We start from the raw sequence: 22,123 nt of genomic DNA, 5'->3' as shown, positions 1-22,123 counted from the left end.
CAGAGGATATTTTTTTCCATTGATTTTTAGAGAGAGTGGAAGGGAGGAAGAAAGACAGAGAAAGAGAGAAAAGAACATCAATGGGAGAGAGACACATCGATTGGTTGCCTCCCGCACACCCCTCTGCCAAGGTACAAGCCCTTGACTGGGAATTGAACCCAAGACCCTTCAGTCCGCAGGCTGATGCTCTGACGACCGAGAAAACCAGCTAGGGCTACAGTGGCAAATCTCTTAATTAGTCAAGCCATCTTTCATGACTGTAAAGTTTTTTTCATTTTTTAAAACATGTTTTCTTCATGGTTTTTCTTACATAGTTTTTATTCCACTTACTGGTTGCTACTATACTAGTAAATGTGATACTTTCGTCCATTCTATTTTCTGATTATTTTTCTAGGAAAGCAGAAAATTCTAAATCAGTAAGAGAATTATTTTGATATTTTGAATAACGGAGGGTATAGCAAGAAGATCTGCATGACCCTGCTTTAATCACTGCGCTTTTATGAACATTTTTAAAGATTAAAAACTTAGAAAAATTTTAAGTTAAAAAAATTTCTTGAAATATTCTATTTTATCATTCTTATCTTTGCAGACTTTGCCTAAGATACTGAGCCATATTGCCCCAGCATTTTGCATGAGTAGCTGTAGCTTCGTAGTGGAAAAATCTAAAGAATCCACAGCACGTGTTGTGGTTTGGAGGGAGATAGGAGTACAAAGAAGCTATACCATGGAGAGTACTTTGTGTGGCTGTGATCAGGGAAAATATAAGGTAAAACATTTCAGGACTTATAGCCTTAAAATAACATTTGAAGACTTTTTTCATATGTATAATCCAAAGGTTTTCAAGTATATATTCCATGATACATTTGATATACTGAGTTATATGTAATTTGCAATGATGAAATTGAATTGTATGCAGTCTTAAACATTTAAAAAATTTCTTTGAACTAAATAGTTTGCTTTGGATTCTCACAAAATCTTGAGTATATTTACATTCATACTTTTTAAGAAAACATGTTATAAATACTGATTAGTAATTTATAATGAGTTGTGCAAGTAATACATTATTAATAAATTTTTTATATCATTTTAATTTGTTGGATGTAAATATATTTTTATGCATTTAGAAATAAACACATTACACTTATTTATAAAGTTTTTGAGATATATTTTTATTGTTGAAAGTATTTCAGATTTCCCTCTTTCCCTTCCACTGACCCCCTCTTGTGTCTCATTTTTAAATGCATATCCCTTTACTAAATATTTTTCTTTACTAAGACTACTTTTCTGTAGTGCCATATGCTTTTATTGGAAACAACCTGAGTTTAAACTCTGCTTTTGAAATGTAAGACTAATAAAATATTAGGTGACTTTGAACTTAAAAATTTTAAATACCGAGAACTTAATGGACAATGAATTGGACTTTATACACGCAGCAGCAAACCTGAACATCTTCCTTGCCTTGGCACAGAAAGGTTTTTTAGGTGTCCTCTTTTGTTTTGTTTTTGACGTAGGGCAAGAGGGAACTTAATCTAATAGTGATTTTCATTTACTTCACATAAAGATGGTTGTAACTTTATGTTTTGAAAGAGCTAAAAATCTTCCAATTGTTTAGTATTAAAAATGTAAACATATTACAGTTGTCAGAATGCTTAAGTGGAGAGAGAGCCTAAGTAATGACTTTCAGTCTGTAACAAGCTGGAAGAAGATTTTGTAGATTTTTGCAACTGACATTCAAGCTTTTGGGGCCTGGTAGAATAGAACTTAATGACATTTCAGTACTTTGTGTTTTAGGTTGACCATCGTATTCTCTTCTTCCAAAGTGTAATAAAAACTTTTGAATTCTCTCCAAATATTGTAAAACAGTGACTTCTAGTTTGCCAAAGGCATGATGGTGATGAGAGAGAAAATGTAGCTTGAGCACCATTCCAGCCCCCAAACTCTGTCCCCCAGTCATTGCTTTAGTGGACAACTCTGCCATGGACATTCAAACTCCATGGAGAGAAGTGTGTTTTACTAAGCCAAGTTTTTTTTATGTCTGAAATTCAATTCTTTGATCATAACATACACTTCTTTTTAGTTTTTTTCCTTTTTTTGATTAATAAACTTTGTTTTTTAGAATAGTTTCAGAATCACTGAAAAATTGAGTGGAAAGTACAAAATTCCCACCTACCTCCATCCCCACACATGCATATAATTATACTTTTCAAACTTATTAATATAAGCTAATAAGTTGTGTGAGTCTAATTGTAATTTTTAAAAAATATTTCTTCGCCCTGAGAATGTTCTTATATTACTGTATTTTAGGCTGTAATGTTCTTTTCCTATGAATTAATTCAGAAATAGGCATAACCTTTCTAAAGCTCTTAAATTAAGATGGCCAAACTCTTTAAATAATGAGCTAATCAGTCATTATTATAAAGGCATGTTGGTTAATTAATATTTTTTACAATTTATTTTCTTCATTTAGCCTGTGCCTTTAGTCCTGTCATTGAGAAGGTGTTTTACAGTACCTTGTCTCTAAATAATGTCAGCTCTCATCTGTACATCCAGCTTTTATTGGTGTAAGAATTTCACTTATTTTAGAGATTTATTTTTATCTGAAAATTACATGATAAGCAAAATCTTGATTTACACTCCATTTTTATCCTTTTACATGGTTACATTTAACTTCCAGTAAACCTTATATTGTTTATTGAAAACTCCTGTGTATAAAGGGTATGGGGGTTGTGCTAAAATTTTCTCTTTGCTTTAGTAGACAAAATTTGAAATGGGCATTCTTAATTGACATGGAATATAGGAACTTACTTTACTTATACCTCATAGGCTTAGATTTGTTTGTTTCTTTTTTGACATAGTTACCTTTCTTTTATTTGTTTATCATACAATAAAAGTACCTATAATGTTCAAGTATACAAATTGGAGCCTTGATTTTAACACTATAATATTTCAACATTGGCATCCAGAGTAGTGGATTATAAGAAATATTAGCGAGATCTTGTAAAAATCTAATTTCTCACATGAACTCTAAGAGTAACATAAGCACAAAATGTTTAGTATTTTTTCCCCCCAGTGTATTGGTGAAAATAGTTTGCATTTGATGAATAAGAATAGATAGTTTAGAAATGATTTTTAAAGACAGTTTCCTTTATGACTTAGAATATCTGATATTGCTAAGACATTCTGTTTGTTGAGTCCTAGGTCCATACAAAATATTAATCTTCTAATCTTATTAATATAATTATAAATTCTTTTTATGTAATTTTAATGAGATACATCCAGAGTATAGCAGACATCATAGTTACACATATAATATTGCTTTATATCCAGGGCTTGCAGATTGGTACTCGAGAATTGGAAGAGATGGGAGCAAAATTTTGTGTTGGTCTATTGCGTTTAAAAAGACTGACATCCCCATTGGAATATAGTCTGCCTTCTAGCCTGCTTGACTTTGAAAATGACTTGATTGAATCAAGCTGCAAAGTAACTAGGTAAGGCACACTTGTTTATTCTGTTGTTCCCTTGTAGTATTCTATTAGACTTCATTAAATCAGTTAAGCATAGAAAAGGCACAGAGATTTTGACAGCTGAGAACATTTTTAAGATTATTATAATTAAGTTTACATATTTAATATTTGTTCCAAGTTGTAATAATATTCTTGATTCTTTAATATTGATTTTTAGATGAAATTTTAATGAAATATTCTTATATTTTGAATGCTGTTTTTAGTGATTTTAATGGTTTACCTTTAACCTCCCCAAAAAGCAATGTGGAAAACAATATGTATATCAGGTGATACCTAATTAAGAGGGCTTTAGAATTAGGATTCATACTTTACAAGGAAGTCTATTTTGTTGTTATCTACACACATCATATAACTTTCCAATAATCTTCTGGTTACATATACTAGAAACAGCTAATTTAGTACGCCTTTGAAACTTGAACTGTATCTGCCAAATATTCTTCTAAATAGGTAAATTTTGGTTCCTAAAATTCATTGTATATAAAATTTTATCAGCTATAGGATCAGAAACAATTCAGTATCATAGTTCTTAATCATAATATTAGACCTTAGAATTTTATAGTTTGATATATGAGTAAGAATACTGTCATTATACAGAACCTTAATTTTTGTTGTTATTGACTTGTCATCAATTTAATTATTGCCATGCTCTATTATATATCAACTTAGCAGTTTTAAGTATACTAAAACATCAGTTAGAACTCTGTTCATTGTGATAGCTGACAGAGTGATCACCTGAATTTTCTACCCTTGAAAGTGTCTGCTAAACAATAACGGAAGCTAATATAAAGATTGTTAGTTGTTCTCACTCATGTGTAGAAACCTCCTTTTAAGTTATTTCATGTATTCTCCACCCACCCCAGCTTTGTTGAGGTATAATTCACAAATAAAATTGTAAGATATTTGAAGTATGCAGTGTGATGATTTGATATATGTGTACAATGTGAAAAGATTTCCCATAGTGAGTTATTAACATATCCATCCATTCTGTACACGTTTGTGTGTGTGTGTGTGTGAATATTTAAGTTCTACTCTCTTAGCATATTTCAGTTATACAATCTAGTGTTACCAACTATAGTCACATCACTTCCACAGACCTTATTCATCTTACAGCTGAAAGTTTATATCCTTTCATCAGCCTCTCCCTATTTCCTCACCCCCAGCCCCTGGCAACCACTTTTCTCCTCTGTTTCTATGAGTTCCATTTTTTTCTTTTCCTTTCTTTTAGGTTTCACATTGAAGTTACATCATGCATTCTTTTTTTTTTTTTTTTGCTTATTTCACTTAGCATAATGTTCTGTAGGTTCATCCATGTTGTAGCAAATTAAAATATTTCCTTTTAAAAAAAGAATGGTGTGGCCGAAACCGGTTTGGCTCAGTGGATAGAGCGTCGGCCTGCGGACTGAAAGGTCCCAGGTTCGATTCCGGTCAAGGGCATGTACCTTGGTTGCGGGCACATCCCCAGTGGGGGGTGTGCAAGAGGCAGCTGATCGATATTTCTCTCTCATCGATGTTTCTAACTCTCTATCCCTCTCTCTTCCTCTCTGTGAAAAATCAATAAAATATATATAAAAAAATAAAAAAAAAGAGAATGGTGTATTGATTTTTAGAGAGCAAGGAAGGGAGAAGAGAGAAATATCAATGTGAAAGCATAATATCAGTCAGCTGCCTCCTGCCCGCCCCTACCAGAGATCAAGCCTGCATCCCAGGCATGTGCCCTGACAGGAAATCGAACCAACAACCTTTCCGTGCATGTGATGATGCCTAACCAACTGAGCCACACTGGCCAGGTTTCCTTCTTTATTAAGGCTGAAAAATACTCCATTTTAATCTATGATAATTATGAAAACCTAGAGGCCTGGTATACGAATTCGTGCACAGATGGGGTCTGGCTGGCCTGCCCTGATTGGGGCTGATCAGGGCCAGGCTGGCCGGGGGGAGGGGCCATGTGCAGTCTGCCAGCCGGCCCCACCCCTGATTTGGGTTGGGGGCGCCGATTGGGGCCGCATTGCACGTCAAAGCAACCGGTTGTTCTAGCGTTCCAGTCGCTTGACTTTTATATATATAGATAAGTTTTCAGTTATTTTCTTAAGTGTATCTACCATGCTTCATTCAATAAATATAATTTAGTTTTATAAATAACAATGGAAATCTAAAAAATAATTACAAGTTTAACAAAGCTTAAAAACTGATCTGTAAAATTATTTTACTTAGAAATCTTGAAACCTCTGGATGTAAGATTTTATATTAAAAAGCTCACAGATTCTTTAAACCATGTTAGTATTACTATGTATATAAGCTATAACTAACTTTATTTAATGTTTGTTTCTAACCTTCTGTCTCTTTATATTTAAGAATGTCTCATAATTAGGACATAGCTGTTTTTATAAATTTTAATCTGACAGTTATATTTTAATTGAAATATTTAGTTCATTTACATTTATTGTAATTATTGACATATTTAGACTTAACTCTACCAGCTTATTACTTGTTTGCTGTTTTTTTCACTTGCCCTGTGGTTTTTGTTTGTTTTGCCTTTTTTAGATTGATAGATTTTAGATTGATTTCAGGTTTATATTGATTTTATCCTCTTAATTTCTTTAATGGATACTTGGTATTACTTTATACATTCTCAGTAATCAAAGTCAATACAGATTTGTACTTTTATCTTTTATTGGACAATATAGGATCCTTAGAACATGTTAACTCCATTTAACTCCCTCTCAATATATGTGCTGTTGTTATCAGATATTTTATGAGTATACTATTAATACTTTAAACTTTACAGACATTATTACTGTTTTATGCAGTCTTTGGATTTCCCCATACATTTACTGCCCTCTTCCCCCCTTTCCTCTTCATTCCTTCCTACATTTCATTTTTTATCTGAAGTAATTTTTCTTTTGTTCAAAGAATACTGTTAAGTCTTCATCCTCAGTTTTGAGGGATATTTTTGCTGGATAGGTAACTCTGCCCTTCATTGAAGAGGCCATTCTGTTGTCTTTGGTCTTCCACTATTGAGTTGTCAGTCTGATTGTTGCCCTTTGAATGTAATCTGTCTTTTTAGGCTAAGTTGCTTTTATGAATTTCTCTTAGTCTTTGGTATGTAGGGATTTTACTTAGGATTTTATTTATTTTTCCTGGGTTCACAAGCTTTCTTAAATCTGTGGCTGGATATCTTCTGTCAATTTAGGGAAATTCTTAGCCATTTTCTCTTCAAACATGGATTCTGCCCCATTATGTTCTTTCTGGGACTCCATTTACCTTTAAGTTTGACCTTTTCATAGATCTTCTGTGTCTTACTCTCATGAATAAGTTTTCTGCTCTTTGTCTTTCTGTGCTGTGTTTGGGCTTTTTTTAAAACCTTTAATTCACCCATGCTCTCTTAGGCTGGGTCTTATCTGATGTGAAATTTATCTTTTCAGTTATTAATTGTAGTTAATTAGGAAGGATTTAGACATTTTCCCCCTAATCCTTTTGTACTTAGCAAAAGTGTTATTTTACATGTCACCTGAACTATTAAATAGTTTTCTCAGTACCCCTCATTTAAAGGATTTGAGAACTGATAAACCATTTAACAATACTTCTCATTAGGATTTTGCAGTGATGACTAAATTTTAGTATATTGGGCATATGGAAGAAGTATTTGAAATTTGAGTATGTTTAAAACATTATCGAAAAGTGAAGTTGAAAAATACCAAATTCTGTATAGTGTTTCATCGTAATACAAAATGTGCCCATATTGAAATGAAGCCTAATTACTGCCTTTCAATCAAGCAGTATTTGGACTTCTTTTTTAAAAATTGAGATAAAATTCACATAGCGTAAAATTAACCATTTTAAAGTGAACAATAGAATGGGGTTTTAGTATGTTCACAATTTTGTGCAATCACCTGTCACCTCTATATAGTTTCAGAACTTTTTATCCAACCTCCCCACCAAAGGAGACCCTCATACCCATTAAGCAGTCATATTTGGCCCCTGACAACCACTAGCCTGCTTTATGTCTCTGTGGATTTGCCTATTCTGGATATCCTAATATATAAAAGGCCAGGGTTGTAACGACCGATCACGACCGAAGGCTGACCAACCTGGAAGTCCTTCAATCAGTGCTGGGTTGCTTTGGTGACCCAGCGCTGACTGCCCTGCTGCAGCCTAGTGACCCAGCACTGACTGCCCAGGTGGCTGAGACCCAGAGAGAGAGGCAGGGTCTAATCTGCAGCCTCAGTGGCAGCTGTTGATCAGTACTTGCCTCTCTCTTTCTCTCCCTCTTTCTTTCTGAGCCTTGCCAGCAGCTGGGCTTTTCTTTCTTTCCCAGCCTACAAGGGGGCTGCTGTTTAGCACCGCCTCTCTGATCAGGACCAGAGATAGGCCTGGAGATGCTGACTGCCATAGGAACCGACCAATCAGAACCAAATGTGGGTGCTGTGAAGAACCAATGGCTGCCTAGGAGGTGGAGCTTTTGACACTGGCATAGGAACTGACCAATCAGAACTAAATGTAGGTGCTGTGAAGAACCAATGACTGTCTAGGATGTGGAGCTTTTGACACTGATTGGCATAGGAACCAACCAATCAGAACCAAATGTTGGTGCTATGAAGAACCAATGGCTGCCTATGAGGCGGAGCTTCTGATGTTGACTGGCATAGACACCAACCAATCAGAACCAAATGTAGGTGCTGTGGGGAGCCAATGGCTGTCTAGGAGGTGGAGCTTTTGATGCTGACTGGCATAGAAACTGACCAATCAGAACCAAATCTGGGTGCTGTTGTGAGCCAATGGCTGCCTAGCAGGCAGAGCTTTTGATTCTGACTGGCACTGAAACCTACCAATCAGAACCAGAACCAAATCTGGGTGCTGTGGGGAGCTAATGGCTGCCTAGGAGGCGGAGCTTTTGACACGACATAGAAATTGACCAATCAGAACCAAATTGGCTGGCAGGGGAGGGCTGTTGGGGGCGAGATCAGGCCAGCAGGGGTGGGTGTTGGGGGCAACCAGGTCGGCAGGGGAGGGCAGTTAGGGGCAATCAGGCAGGAGGCAGAGGCAGTTAGGGGCAACCAGGCCAACAGGGGAGGGCCGTTAGGGGTGATCAGGCTGACAGGCAAAGGCAGTTAGGGGCGATCAGGCACGCAGGTAGGCAGGTGAGCAGTTAGGAGCCAGTGGTCCCAGATTGCAAGGGGGCTGTCCGACTGCTGGCAGTTGGACATCCCCCAAGGGGTTCCCAATTAGAGAGGGTGCAGGTTGGGCTGAGGGAACCCCCCCTCCGTGCACGAATTTCGTGCACCAGGCCTCTAGTTTCAAATAAATGGAATAATACAATGGGTGACCTGTTGTGTCTGGCTTCTTTCACCTTGCTTGTTTTGAGGTTCATCCTTATTGAAGCATGTATTAGTACTTAATTCCTTTTTATGCATACAGCATGAACATTAGAAAATTTGATGAAAATTGTTCCTAATACAACTAGTAAAATAAATAGAACTTAAGCTAGAGAAAGACTTTAAAATATGCTTATTTTTACTTCTATTTTGTATTAAAAAATTTAAAAATCTAATTTGATGTATTTTGATAAAGGTAGAGTACCTTTCTAATAAGGTATAGGGAGTAAGTACAGGTCTGTGGATCAGTTAACATCATTATGCCCCTTGTTTAAAGGCTGTACTGACCCTGTCATTATAATAGACTGCCTTGAAGTTATTATAAAGTAGTAATAAAGATATTGATTGCTACAGACTATTAACACTAGGATGAAATATTAAACTCTATATTATCCACACTTTGTTTATGTGAAGCTAGTGTTTATACATACGTAGGAACTTTTTTCCTGAGAAAATTAAGTTAATATTGCTAAAAAAATATTATTCATGACACTTTTTGAAGCATGGGAAACAGGCTTTGTTCAGGAGTGCTGCTACATGAGGTTTTGCAGTAGTGGAGAGAGATTGGGCTCAACTCTGAATACAGTAAGGAAAAGTGGAGGTTTATAGCCAAGGAGTAGAGTGGGGGGTTGGTGGGCTGAAACATGGGGGCTGTGGGAGATATTGGCTAATCGGACTTGACAGAATTTTTGCTGAAATCAGGCCAGGGTGATTAGATGTTGAGAGTGGGGGATTTTTGATAAACTGACTCAGCAGGATTCTTGCTGAAACTGGACTAAGAAGGCAGAGCCACTGGAGTAAGGACACAGCCCACGGTCAGTGCCTACTCCTCAAGAGGACTCAGAGGAGCCTGACTTAAGTTTGGTCAAGGAGAGTATTTCTGTCAGTATAGAGGACTTGGGGCCACATGTTAACAGTAATATTGAATACATAGCTCTGTAGTAAAGCTTACTGGTATTAATGTGCTTTGTTTTTATTTTTTTTTATTTTTTATTTTTTATTTTTTTTTATTTTTTTCAATTTCTTTATTGATTAAGGTGTCACATATTTGTCCTCATCCCCCCATTCCCATCCCACCCCTCTCCCCACGCATGCCCCAATCCCCTGTTGAACTTAACCGTTGGATAGGCTTATATGCATGCATACAGGTCCTTTGGTTGAACTCTCCCCCTCCCCCCACCCTCCCCCTACCCTCCAATATCCTCCCTCTGAGGCCCGATAGTCCGATCGATGCCTCCTTGCTTCTGGTTCTGTTCTTGTTCCTCAGTCTATGTTGTTCATCATTTCCTCTAGATGAACGAGATCAAATGTCACTAGATATATACTAATAAGAACTGAATGTGAGACGAGCAATAATATTTATGCTGACAGGCAAATGAATCAATCTGTAGCGAGCTTCCCCCTGGACCAACAGTTCTTTTGAGACCCAATTTCGATGTCCAGTAGTTCCTTATGTGTACATGTCAGCACTGACCCCTCAGCTCTGGATGGTGGACAAATGGTGGTAATGGAGGTCCGACTCCCTCTGGTTTGGTCTCGGCCGAACCCAGGGACACGGCGTCACCTGGACTAAGGGGCACGTGGCCTCACCCATACCCAAGGGGCGCTTGGTCTCACCCGGATGGATCCAGGGGCGCATGGCCTCACCCGGACCCAGGATCTGGCTTCACCCGTACCCAGGGACGCTTGGCCTCTCCCAGACCCAGGGCCACTTGGGCTCACCCGGGCCTAGGTGCACGAGGCCTCATCCGGATCCAGGGACGCATGGTCTCACCCGGACCCAGGGATGCTTGGCCTCTCCCAGACCCAGGGCCACTTGGGCTCACCCGGGCCTAGGTGCACGAGGCCTCACCCGGATCCAGGGACGCATGGTCTCACCCGGACCCAGGGACGCTTGGCCTCTCCCAGACCCAGGGCCACTTGGGCTCACCCGGGCCTAGGTGCACGAGGCCTCACCCGGATCCAGGGACACATGGTCTCACCCGGACCCAGGGACGCTTGGCCTCTCCCAGACCCAGGGCCACTTGGGCTCACCCGGGCCTAGGTGCACGAGGCCTCACCCGGATCCAGGGACACATGGTCTCACCCGGACCCAGGGACGCTTGGCCTCTCCCCGACCCAGGGCCACTTGGGCTCACCCGGGCCTAGGTGCACGAGGCCTCACCCGGATCCAGGGACACATGGTCTCACCCAGACCCAGGAACGTTTGGCCACTCCCAGACCCAGGGCCACTTGGGCTCACCCGGGCCTAGGTGCACGAGGCCTCACCCGGATCCAGGGACGCATGGTCTCACCCGGACCCAGGGACGCTTGGCCTCTCCCCGACCCAGGGCCACTTGGGCTCACCCGGGCCTAGGTGCACGAGGCCTCACCCGGATCCAGGGACACATGGTCTCACCCAGACCCAGGAACGTTTGGCCACTCCCAGACCCAGGGCCACTTGGGCTCACCCGGGCCTAGGTGCACGAGGCCTCACCCGGATCCAGGGACGCATGGTCTCACCCGGACCCAGGGACGCTTGGCCTCTCCCCGACCCAGGGCCACTTGGGCTCACCCGGGCCTAGGTGCACAAGGCCTCACCCATATCCAGGGACACATGGTCTCACCCGGACCCAGGGACGCTTGGCCTCTCCCAGACCCAGGGCCACTTGGGCTCACCCGGGCCTAGGTGCACGAGGCCTCATCCAGATCCAGGGACGCATGGTCTCACCCGGACCCAGGGACGCTTGGCCTCTCCCAGACCCAGGGGCACGTGGCCTCACCCAGGCCTAGGTGCACGAGGCCTCACCCGGATCCAGGGACACATGGTCTCACCCAGACCCAGGAACGTTTGGCCACTCCCAGACCCAGGGCCACTTGGGATCACCCGGGCCTAGGTGCACGAGGCCTCACCCGGATCCAGGGACGCATGGTCTCACCCGGACCCAGGGACGCTTGGCCTCTCCCAGACCCAGGGCCACTTGGGCTCACCCGGGCCTAGGTGCACGAGGCCTCACCCGGATCCAGGGACACATGGTCTCACCCAGACCCAGGAACGTTTGGCCACTCCCAGACCCAGGGCCACTTGGGCTCACCCGGGCCTAGGTGCACGAGGCCTCATCCGGATCCAGGGACGCATGGTTTCACCCGGACCCAGGGACGCTTGGCCTCTCCCAGACCCAGGGCCACTTGGGCTCACCCGGGCCTAGGTGCACGAGGCCTCACCCGGATCCAGGGACGCATGGTCTCACCCGGACCCAGGGACGCTTGGCCTCTCCCAGACCCAGGGCCACTTGGGCTCACCCGGGCCTAGGTGCACAAGGCCTCACTCGGATCCAGGGACACATGGTCTCACCCAGACCCAGGAACGTTTGGCCACTCCCAGACCCAGGGCCACTTGGGCTCACCCGGGCCTAGGTGCACGAGGCCTCATCCGGATCCAGGGACGCATGGTCTCACCCGGACCCAGGGACGCTTGGCCTCTCCCCGACCCAGGGCCACTTGGGCTCACCCGGGCCTAGGTGCACGAGGCCTCACCCGGATCCAGGGACGCATGGTCTCACCCGGACCCAGGGACGCTTGGCCTCTCCCAGACCCAGGGCCACTTGGGCTCACCCGGGCCTAGGTGCACGAGGCCTCACTCGGATCCAGGGACACATGGTCTCACCCAGACCCAGGAACGTTTGGCCACTCCCAGACCCAGGGCCACTTGGGCTCACCCGGGCCTAGGTGCACGAGGCCTCATCCGGATCCAGGGACGCATGGTTTCACCCGGACCCAGGGACGCTTGTCCTCTCCCAGACCCAGGGCCACTTGGGCTCACCCGGGCCTAGGTGCACGAGGCCTCACCCGGATCCAGGGACGCATGGTCTCACCCGGACCCAGGGACGCTTGGCCTCTCCCAGACCCAGGGCCACTTGGGCTCACCCGGGCCTAGGTGCACGAGGCCTCACTCGGATCCAGGGACACATGGTCTCACCCAGACCCAGGAACGTTTGGCCACTCCCAGACCCAGGGCCACTTGGGCTCACCCGGGCCTAGGTGCACGAGGCCTCATCCGGATCCAGGGACGCATGGTCTCACCCGGACCCAGGGACGCTTGGCCTCTCCCCGACCCAGGGCCACTTGGGCTCACCCGGGCCTAGGTGCACGAGGCCTCACCCGGATCCAGGGACACATGGTCTCACCCGGACCCAGGGACGCTTGGCCTCTCCCCGACCCAGGGCCACTTGGGCTCACCCGGGCCTAGGTGCACGAGGCCTCACCCGGATCCAGGGACACATGGTCTCACCCAGACCCAGGAACGTTTGGCCACTCCCAGACCCAGGGCCACTTGGGCTCACCCGGGCCTAGGTGCACGAGGCCTCACGCAGATCCAGGGACGCATGGTCTCACCCGGACCCAGGGACGCTTGTCCTCTCCCAGACCCAGGGCCACTTGGGCTCACCCGGGCCTAGGTTGTGCTTTGTTTTTAATATAAAGTTTACCATTTAATCAAGCCAATCTTAAAAGATCTTTCTAGTTAATGGCTGTGATGCACATACTTGAGCCTGGTTTGCATTTCTTAGTCATTTATTGCTGCCATGTAGGGAATTCTTACAGCTATACTTGCTATTGGGATATCTTCTAGGCAGATAAATCATGCCATATAATTGAAGATCATATCACAACTTCCAGTCCACTTGAAATCATAGTGGCTTATAAGTATAAGTGAACCGATTGTGTTTTTGTGCTGAGTCAATGAAATGCTGTTGTACTCACAGATACAGAGGAGATCAAAGTCATCTAGAAAAATAAGTTTGGGATTTATATGAGCACCTCAGGACCCCAGGCCAGATTAGATTATAATGAAAGCTTTGAGGCTTATAATACTAGTAAGAGAAGGAAATGCTCCTTATCATTGAGATCCAGGTAGGTATCAAACTAGTAATTTCTAATCTCTAAGATTTAGCTATACAAGGAATTTGCTGACTATATATTTTATAGATATTTGTGTGTTTTATTTTTGGTAGCTCTTGGAAGAATGAAGTTATTCCTCTCACGTAAGTGTCTACTTGAGACTTTAATATAAAAAGATAGTATATCAGAATAAGGAAGAATACATATTCCTTCAAAGAGGATTCATTCTATCCTTTGGTAGGCTGTAGAGTAGGGCAGATGGCTCCACTCCAGTGTGGGACTTAGCTGACTTGAGGTGGGTTTGCAAAACCTGTGAAACTTGTTTGATCCTTGGTTCACCCCTTCCCCTTTCTAGGGCGTAGCCCTCCAGAGGTCACAATTGAAGGCCTAAGACTTCTTTCCTCACTACCACGGTGCTGCCAAAAATTTTGTGTTTATTTTCTGTTTCGTTTGTTTTGCTGCCTTCTGCTCTGCTTCTCGGTTTCGTGTATTATGTATTTTAAAAATTTGTCACATGCCATTAGGTGAAAACTATTGGGGTCACATCTGTGCAACTCCCTTCTTTCAGGAAACTTGGCAGCTCTGAACTCCCGTTTTTGCCTGCAATCCTTTGAAATTGCTGAAAGCTCTGATGACTTCCCTGCCTCTTAGCAGCTGCCCTTGCCTGACCTTGGTTGCCTATGGACTTTGCCCCAAGCACCCTTTCCTTTGATTGATTTTGCTTTGTATCCTTTCACTATATACCAGGTGTACCGGTTAATAATGCAGAGTTTTTCAATCGATGGAGTTACACATATGTTGATATATATGCGATTTGATATGTATACTATTTTGTTGTATTGACAGCAAGCTTCAAAACTGCATATGTCAAATTTTCTGAAGGTGTTAACATCATAGATATTTTTACACTTAAAAATGTCGAATTTCGTGCCAAAAAAAGAGCATTTGTGGGAAGTTTTAATTCATTACCTTATTTTGAAGAAAAGTGCTGCTGAAAGTTATCGTATGCTTCGGGAAGCTTATGGTGAACATGCTCCTTCTCAAGATACTTGTGAACGCTGGTTTAAACACTTTAAAAGTGATGATTTCGATGTGAAAGACAAAGAACATCCAGGTCAACTGAAAAAGTTTGAAGACCAACCATTACAAACATTATTGGATGAAGATGTGTGTCAAACTAAAAAACAACTTGCAGAAAGATTAAACGTTGCTCAGCAAACAATTTCCGATCGTTTACAAGCAATGGGAAAGATTTTAAAGGAAGGAAAATGGGTGCCACATCAACTGAATGAAAAACAAATGGAAAACCGAAAAATCATCAGTAAAATGTTGCTTCAGTGGCATGAAAGAAAGTCTTTTTTGCATTGAGTTGTGACTGACAATGAGAAGTGGATTTATTTTGAGAATCCCAAATGCACAAAATCATGGGTTGATCCAGGTCAACCATCAACATCGACTGCAAGGCCAAATCGCTTTGGAAAGAAGACAATGTTCTGTGTTTGGTGGGATCAGGAAGGTGTGGTGTATTATGAGCTTCTTAAACCAGGTGAAACCATTAATACTGATCGCTACTGACAACAAGTAATCAATTTGAACCACGCTTTGATCGTAAAACCACCAGAATGTGCCAGAAGACACGGCAAAGTAATTTTGCTTCATGATGATGCACCATCACACACTTCAAAACCAGTTAAAGACACATTAAAAGATCTTGCCTGGGAAGTATTAACCCCCCGCTGTATTCACCAGACCTTGCTCCTTCAGATTACCACTTGTTCTGATCGATGGCACACGCACTTTCTGAGCAGCACTTCAAAATGTACGAAGAAGTGGAAAATTGGGTCTCTGAATGGTCTGCCTCAAAACAAGAAAAGTTCTATTGGGACGGTATCCACAAATTACCTGAAAGATGGGGGAAATGTATAGCTAGCGGTGGACATTACTTTGAATAAAGCACTTTTGATGTTTCTCTTGAAATTATGTTTTCTTTGATTACAAAATCCGCATTATTAACCGGTACACCTGGTAAGTCTTAGGTGTGTGCTGAATCCTGTAAGTCTTAGTAGCAAATCACTCAGCCCAGAGTCGGACCCCCAACCTGTGCGTGCCATTCTGAATTTCTGTTAAGTTTGATTATTACTTCAGAGATTTTAGTGTTTTATTGAGAATGATCAGAGACAGCTGGTATTGTAATCCCTTTATATGTGTGGGAAACTGAGGCTCAGAGATGCATTTACCCAAGGTCATCCATCTAGTAATTCCCAACAGAACCAGGAATGCATCCAGGTCTAACTCCAGAATTCCCCTGTACTTCCATTTTATCTTGTGTCTTCCAAGTAACCGAACAGGAGTGGCTTCAGTTTTTGAAGCTCTCCTGTGTCACGTGAGAATTTAATCATTTAATCCTCCATGTGTCTAAGGAATGTTTTCAGAATAATAAAGTAAGTTGGAGTTTATTAGTTAATTACTGTTTCCCAAGGACAGTTTAGTTATACTTTCCAACAAAGTATGTGTAAATTAGCTTTCTCCCCACCCCAAATAAGTAACATTCTCTTGTTAGATATTCTATACACTAAGTCTGAGTGTTGGTATGTGCATGTGCAAGTGTGTGCAAGTACTTACATGTATCCTTATATGTCCATCACTTAAGATGGACAAAATTGTTACTTGTATTTTCTGTGGATAATTTTATTCACTTTGTGATATTTAGGAGATGCTATATCTCTTATAAGATAGGAATCTAATTATATAAATAAAATATTCTCTAATATTTATGCACATAGATATTTTCTGCCACATCAGACCTGACATTTCAACCCAAAGATACAATCAGCAAGTCACAAATTGCTGAGACTTGGGGCCATGGAATTGTTTGTGCACCAGTTTCACAAATTCTACTCCAGATTATCTTTATTGTGCTGTCTTAAAGTAGGTAGGTTAGTCTCAAAATTGTAGCCCAGCGTGAGATTAAGGAGGGACTCAGAATTACAAAGGTAAGGCAGTATTTTTCGTCCTATTGGCCTGGGGCAGCTCTTTGTCTGGGCTCTTTAGGAATTGAGAAAGATTTGATTTACACTTTTCTTTAACAAGGTAGGCTTTATTAATGTCACAATAACATTTTATATTTGTACAGCTTAAGAGTTCACAAATGCTTTCAAATTTACTACCGAATTTGAGGAAAACAACTTTGTGAGGTCGTGGGGCTGATATTGTTATCTCGGTTTCACACGTGAGAAAAACGGGTGCTTGGAGAGAGAGACTCGCTTAAGACGCGGCTGGTTAGTAGAAGAGAAGAGGCACAAGAGAATTTCTGACTCCATATACAGTGTTTTGTTTCTCTCATGCTTGTATAGGTAACAGAGCTGAAGATCTACATTCTGATGTCTCGGATGGCCAATCAGCTCTAATGGAAGTAGACGGGTGTACGTTTGAGGAAGATGGTGAATTCTTTAGGTTTAATTTTGTGCAGTGCTGATTAATAGCTTAATATGAAGATAGCTATAAAACGTTGAATCTGAACGAAGCACAGTTTTTTCCTATTTTAGAAATAGTTGCAATTATAAACCTTTTCTGCATCACGATGACACCATGCAGCGGAGAATTTTACTGCCTTCATCTGTGAGAAGGCCCTTTGGGTGAAGGTTTTGTGTTTTTCTTGAAGCAGCACAAGGAGGATTTGTATTTAGACTAAAATGCTATTTTCTTTTAGAATGAAATGTTCCATATTGAATTGTTTTTGGCTTTGTCATCTTTACACTAAGAATTAAAATCCAGAATAGAAGGCTGTTAAGGCAGGTGTATCTAGGACAGCTATTGGAAAATGAAGCAAAAACAGGGTAAGAGGAGTACATGAAGAAAATGAGGGAAATGAGGAAATAGTGGTGGGAAACCAAAATTACAGCAATGGGAAAGAGTTAAATGTTGATTAGACATTTTTTATGACTGAAATAATAATATTTGAATTCCTATCTACTAATGGAAAGGGATTAATTATTTTATAACCCTAGGGCAAATTACCTTAAAATCTTTCTCTTAGGTGATGGTTATTGTGTGATAATGTGTGTACAGGTACTTCCTAAATTGTAAAGTGCTTAAAACGTATGTTGTAATTATTAATAAAAGTGAAACTGAATTGCTGTGATTGGTCTTGTGCCTTAATTTTTTTACTAAAATGAAATCAGTGGGAGGGGGTGATGTGAAAGTCACTGATCTTGCAGACCTCGTGGCTCCTCATAGACAGCGCAGTGGACATTTCGTTTAGGGCCTGCAATGTGTCAGGCACTGCTGGGAGCCGCCAGGTGGTACTAAGATGGGTAAGTCACAGTTTCTGACTTTAAAATGCTTGTGATTTAGTACTGAGAACACAGGCCCCCACATGTAGATGGTTTCAACTGCTTCTGATAGTGATCAGGTGGAATGTTTGTGCAGGGTGCAAAGGGAATAAAGAGAAAGGGCTCTTACCCCAAGCTGGGCTTTAAGAAAGGAAGACATGTAAAGATGAGCACAAGCTGCGGTTTGAAAGAAATGTGAGTGGTGAGAAGGAAGATGTGAAGTACGTCCTAAGCAGAGGAAACAGTGTCCTGTAAGTGAAGACCTGTAAAGTGTGAGGCAGGGAGTGGTCTGGACATTGATTGGCAGGACTTGCTTGCTGAGAATTTTGGTTTTATGACCCAGTGAATGATACTGAGAAAACGCAAGAGGAGCTGGCTTGGTGGGGAGAACAATGAACGTGCCCCATCAGTTGAACGTGCCACATTCACAAGGTGCCTGTGAGATAGACATGTGACTATACTAGCAAGTCCAGGCATACACAGGAAAAATTCAAGGCAGAAGCTGGGGCTAGACATTTGGATTTGGAAATGATCAGAATGTAAATTAAAATACATGGACTCACTCAGAGAGGGCATGCATACAAGAAAACAGAGCACCTACTTCCACGGCATACACAAGGGGTGAAGAACACTTGGTCAGCATTGAGAAGAGACAGAGGAGAGTCAGAATTTCCCCCACAGTCAGCACAGCAGAGAGACCTAGAAAAAACGGACTGGAAAGTGGCAGCTGGAATAGCAGTAAGAAGGCTGCTTTCCATGGAGTGATGGGGTTTAATCTTCCTTCCCTTCTCTCTCAGTATTCCTCCAGTTCCTTGAACCTAGATCTGATCGCTCCTCCCCCTTCCCCTCTACTGCTCACCCTCCACCTCCCAGTACATCAGTTAGCAATGAGGGCCCAGCCCCATCACCATTGCTGGAGGTACTCTGTATCCTTCAGTGGCAGGCTAGGAACATGATTTTGTTAGAGCTGCAGATTAACCATCAGGGCCAGTATGGGTTACCGGAATGGAATAGGAGTATGAAACTGGTCCACTCTGGGTATAAGGATGATCATGTCTTATTATGACAGTGACCAGGAAGAAAACAAGCAATTATGTGGCAAGATATTGGTCTTTTCTTGCTTTCTCTCCTCACTCTCTCTTTCCCCCTCCTTTGCTTCAGCTAGTCTTCTATTTGAAGAATCACCTGAGACATCCTGTGAATTTGAAATAACAAGGTTGAGCAGAGGAATGAATTAGTTTCTCAAAAGAAAGAAAATCATTTTGAAAGGCAAATAATTTTTTCTTTTAATATAACTTTTCCCTCTAAAGATATAACAGAGTCATCATAAATATTTTAGATGCATAATTGAAAGCTGCACACTCTTTTTTTATAGTGTGAGGTCTGTTGTAAATTCTCCCATAATCCTCCAGGCCACTCAGCTTGGTTTATGAGGACTACTCCATCATAGTAAGAGGTACTTGGTTATATATAAGGTCACGATGGTTTTGTAATATATTATTTTCTCTTATTTAATGAACAAAATTAAAACAATTCTAGGAAAAAGGATACTCTTACCAGATGAGTTTGCATTCTCTTCTCAGAAAATTGGAACCTTATAATCCATTCACTTGTTTTTCTTGCCCAAACTTGCAGCTATCTGGACCGAATTTGATACTCAGTTGCACGAATTCTTTCATTTTAGGGGTCTAATGACATCTGCTTCTCTGCTCATTTTAACAGATTATTGTTCCCTTTTTATTGTCTGATTTTGTGGCTTTTAATTGCACCAGTGATGGGAAATCCATTTGGAAGCAGGTGGGATATAAACGAACATACATCTATACGAAATTAAGATAGTTTGGATCACAAAATGGGGACATTGAAATGCTGCTGTAGTGTTTTGTTGGTTGTGTGTTGGTTGTGTGTGTGTGTGTGTGTGTATAATCTCTCAAATGAGAAAAATCAGAATACTGCTATTTTCTTGAAGATAAAACAATATATATCCTAGTGGAAAGACTGTCTTAATCCCAACAATGTACCTGATGAAATATGTAGAAGCACTTAGTGCTTTTAAGCCAATATATTATTCTGTGTCCCCAGGGAAAGTAAATAATATGAATATGGAATGTTCACTTGTTTTTAATTTTTATTCTTGACCAATAGAAACTGAGGATGGATATATGTTTTTATGGCAAATAATCACTTTACAGACTTAGAAGTGATGTCAGTGCATTACTGGAGGAACCAATTAAATACCCAGTTTCTTCTTTTTTTTATACTTTATTGATTTTTAGAGAGAGAGGAAGGGAGAGGGAAAGGAAGAAACATTGATGTGAGAGTGCACCATCGACCAGCTGACTCTCACTGGGGACTGAGCATGCAACCCGGGCATGTACCCTTGACTGAGAATCGAACTGGCAACCTCCCGGTGCGCAGGACGATACCCAACCAACTGAGCCGCACTGGGCAGGGCTACTCACATTTTCTTATAAAGCCTACTGAAATTATTGGTTGCTTGGTTTATGGATGAAACTCTTCAAAGAAGTAACCTAATGAGAGTCCATTGTTTTTTGTTGCTCTCTAATGGTAGGATGTATATTGACACTTGTAATATAATTAAAAACTAGCATTTCACCCTTTATTATCAATGTAAGAAGGTTTTTAACTGTTATGTCTTAATTTTTTCATTTGGGTAACATTTTTAAAGTTGGCCCGACCAGATTTATTACATTCAAATCAAAGTTACTCCAGTGTGTTCAAATAATCTTATCTTATAACCTTATAACCTAATGAAGCCTTGTATGTTCTGTGTGCTTTGGCTGCAGCCCTACCACTTATGTTTTGGATGAAGATGAACCTCGATTCCTCGAAGAAGTTGATTACAGTGCCGAGAGTAACGATGAGTTAGATATTGAATTAGCTGAAAGTGCAGATTATGAAACTTCTACTCAAGAAGAAGTATTTTCTGACTCTGATTCATCCAGAACATTCCTACCGTGAGCCCTCTGCCGTCTCTTGTAAATGCAAAGAAGAAATGAACTATCTTGATTTTTATTACATGTGAAGTTTGGAAGAAATGAGTTTATAGAGAGCTGACTCGTAAAGATAAAAAGAAACTTGGGCCTGTTTGGTTTCAAGACAATAAATATGTTATTAATTCATGATAAAATTGGCACTTGTTTTATTTTAGCTATTCAATGCACTTTATATAGCATTGAATCATCAAGTATTGGATTTATGTTTTTAAAGGAAAACCTGAGTATCATTGCATGAATTTTTATTTCCTTATGGTGATATCCTGCATCAGATGGATAATTCTGAAGTGTGTGAGAACATAAAATCTAAATTCTAGAGTTGTTGAGAATCCTGAGCTTTTGAGAACTAATATATATGTACATGGATGTCTATAGATGTGTCTGTGTAGGGAGGGTGGGTAGATATTGAAGATAAGACTGTTCTTCTGAATCATGTTAACTGTTGAGCTGTGATTGAATAATCCAGAGTTTGCCTTGAAACCATTACATTCTACATTTACCAAATTAAACAAATAAAATCAATATTAAATATTGCATTCATTTCGTCATCCTTTCTAACCAGTTCAGATTATTGGTTTATAGAATCTTTGCGAAAATATTATAAAAATCTAACATCTGAACACACATTGAGAAAAATTTGTAAAAAAAAAATGCTTAATTTACCAGTGTTAAGTGTTTCATGGTATAGTACACCTCTACCTGTTGTAAAAGATGTAATTGAACAGCTCTTTTGTCTAAAATGGTGTCTCCTGGGTGCACCTGAAGTTGATCACTGCAATCAGTTTGTTAAGAAGCTTTAAAAATGCAGTGAGGACACAGTCCACTGTTAAATGTCTAGTTGTATGCAAGCGTGTTTAGTGTTTCCTGAGCTGTGCTGTGTTATTAGACTTATGGAAGTAAATCCATTCAGGGCATGCCCACACTGGCACCTGAGTCCTAGATGACTGCAGTGAGTTTAGGCCTTTTCTTGTAGTGCCATCTTCCCAACTTTAAGCTGTCTT

General features: G+C 41.2%; 1 protein-coding gene across 1 annotated transcript in view; it reads left to right on the top strand.

Moving 5' to 3' along the window:
* Nucleotides 1–21,626, top strand: part of AGTPBP1 (ATP/GTP binding carboxypeptidase 1) — a 110,391-nt gene extending 88,765 nt beyond the window's left edge. The window contains exons 25-27 of the mRNA XM_054727090.1: nucleotides 590–766; nucleotides 3,328–3,488; nucleotides 20,913–21,626. Coding sequence (XP_054583065.1) covers nucleotides 590–766; nucleotides 3,328–3,488; nucleotides 20,913–21,087 — 513 coding nt within the window. The 3' untranslated portion in view covers nucleotides 21,088–21,626. The remainder of the gene's footprint in view (nucleotides 1–589; nucleotides 767–3,327; nucleotides 3,489–20,912) is intronic.
* The last annotated feature ends 497 nt before the right edge of the window (nucleotides 21,627–22,123 follow it).

This window comes from Eptesicus fuscus, chromosome 15, assembly GCF_027574615.1.
Source record: "Eptesicus fuscus isolate TK198812 chromosome 15, DD_ASM_mEF_20220401, whole genome shotgun sequence".
Taxonomy (NCBI): Eukaryota; Metazoa; Chordata; class Mammalia; order Chiroptera; family Vespertilionidae; genus Eptesicus; species Eptesicus fuscus.
The sequence above is the reverse complement of the archived record's forward strand: the minus strand, read 5'-3'. Positions and strand labels throughout refer to the sequence as shown.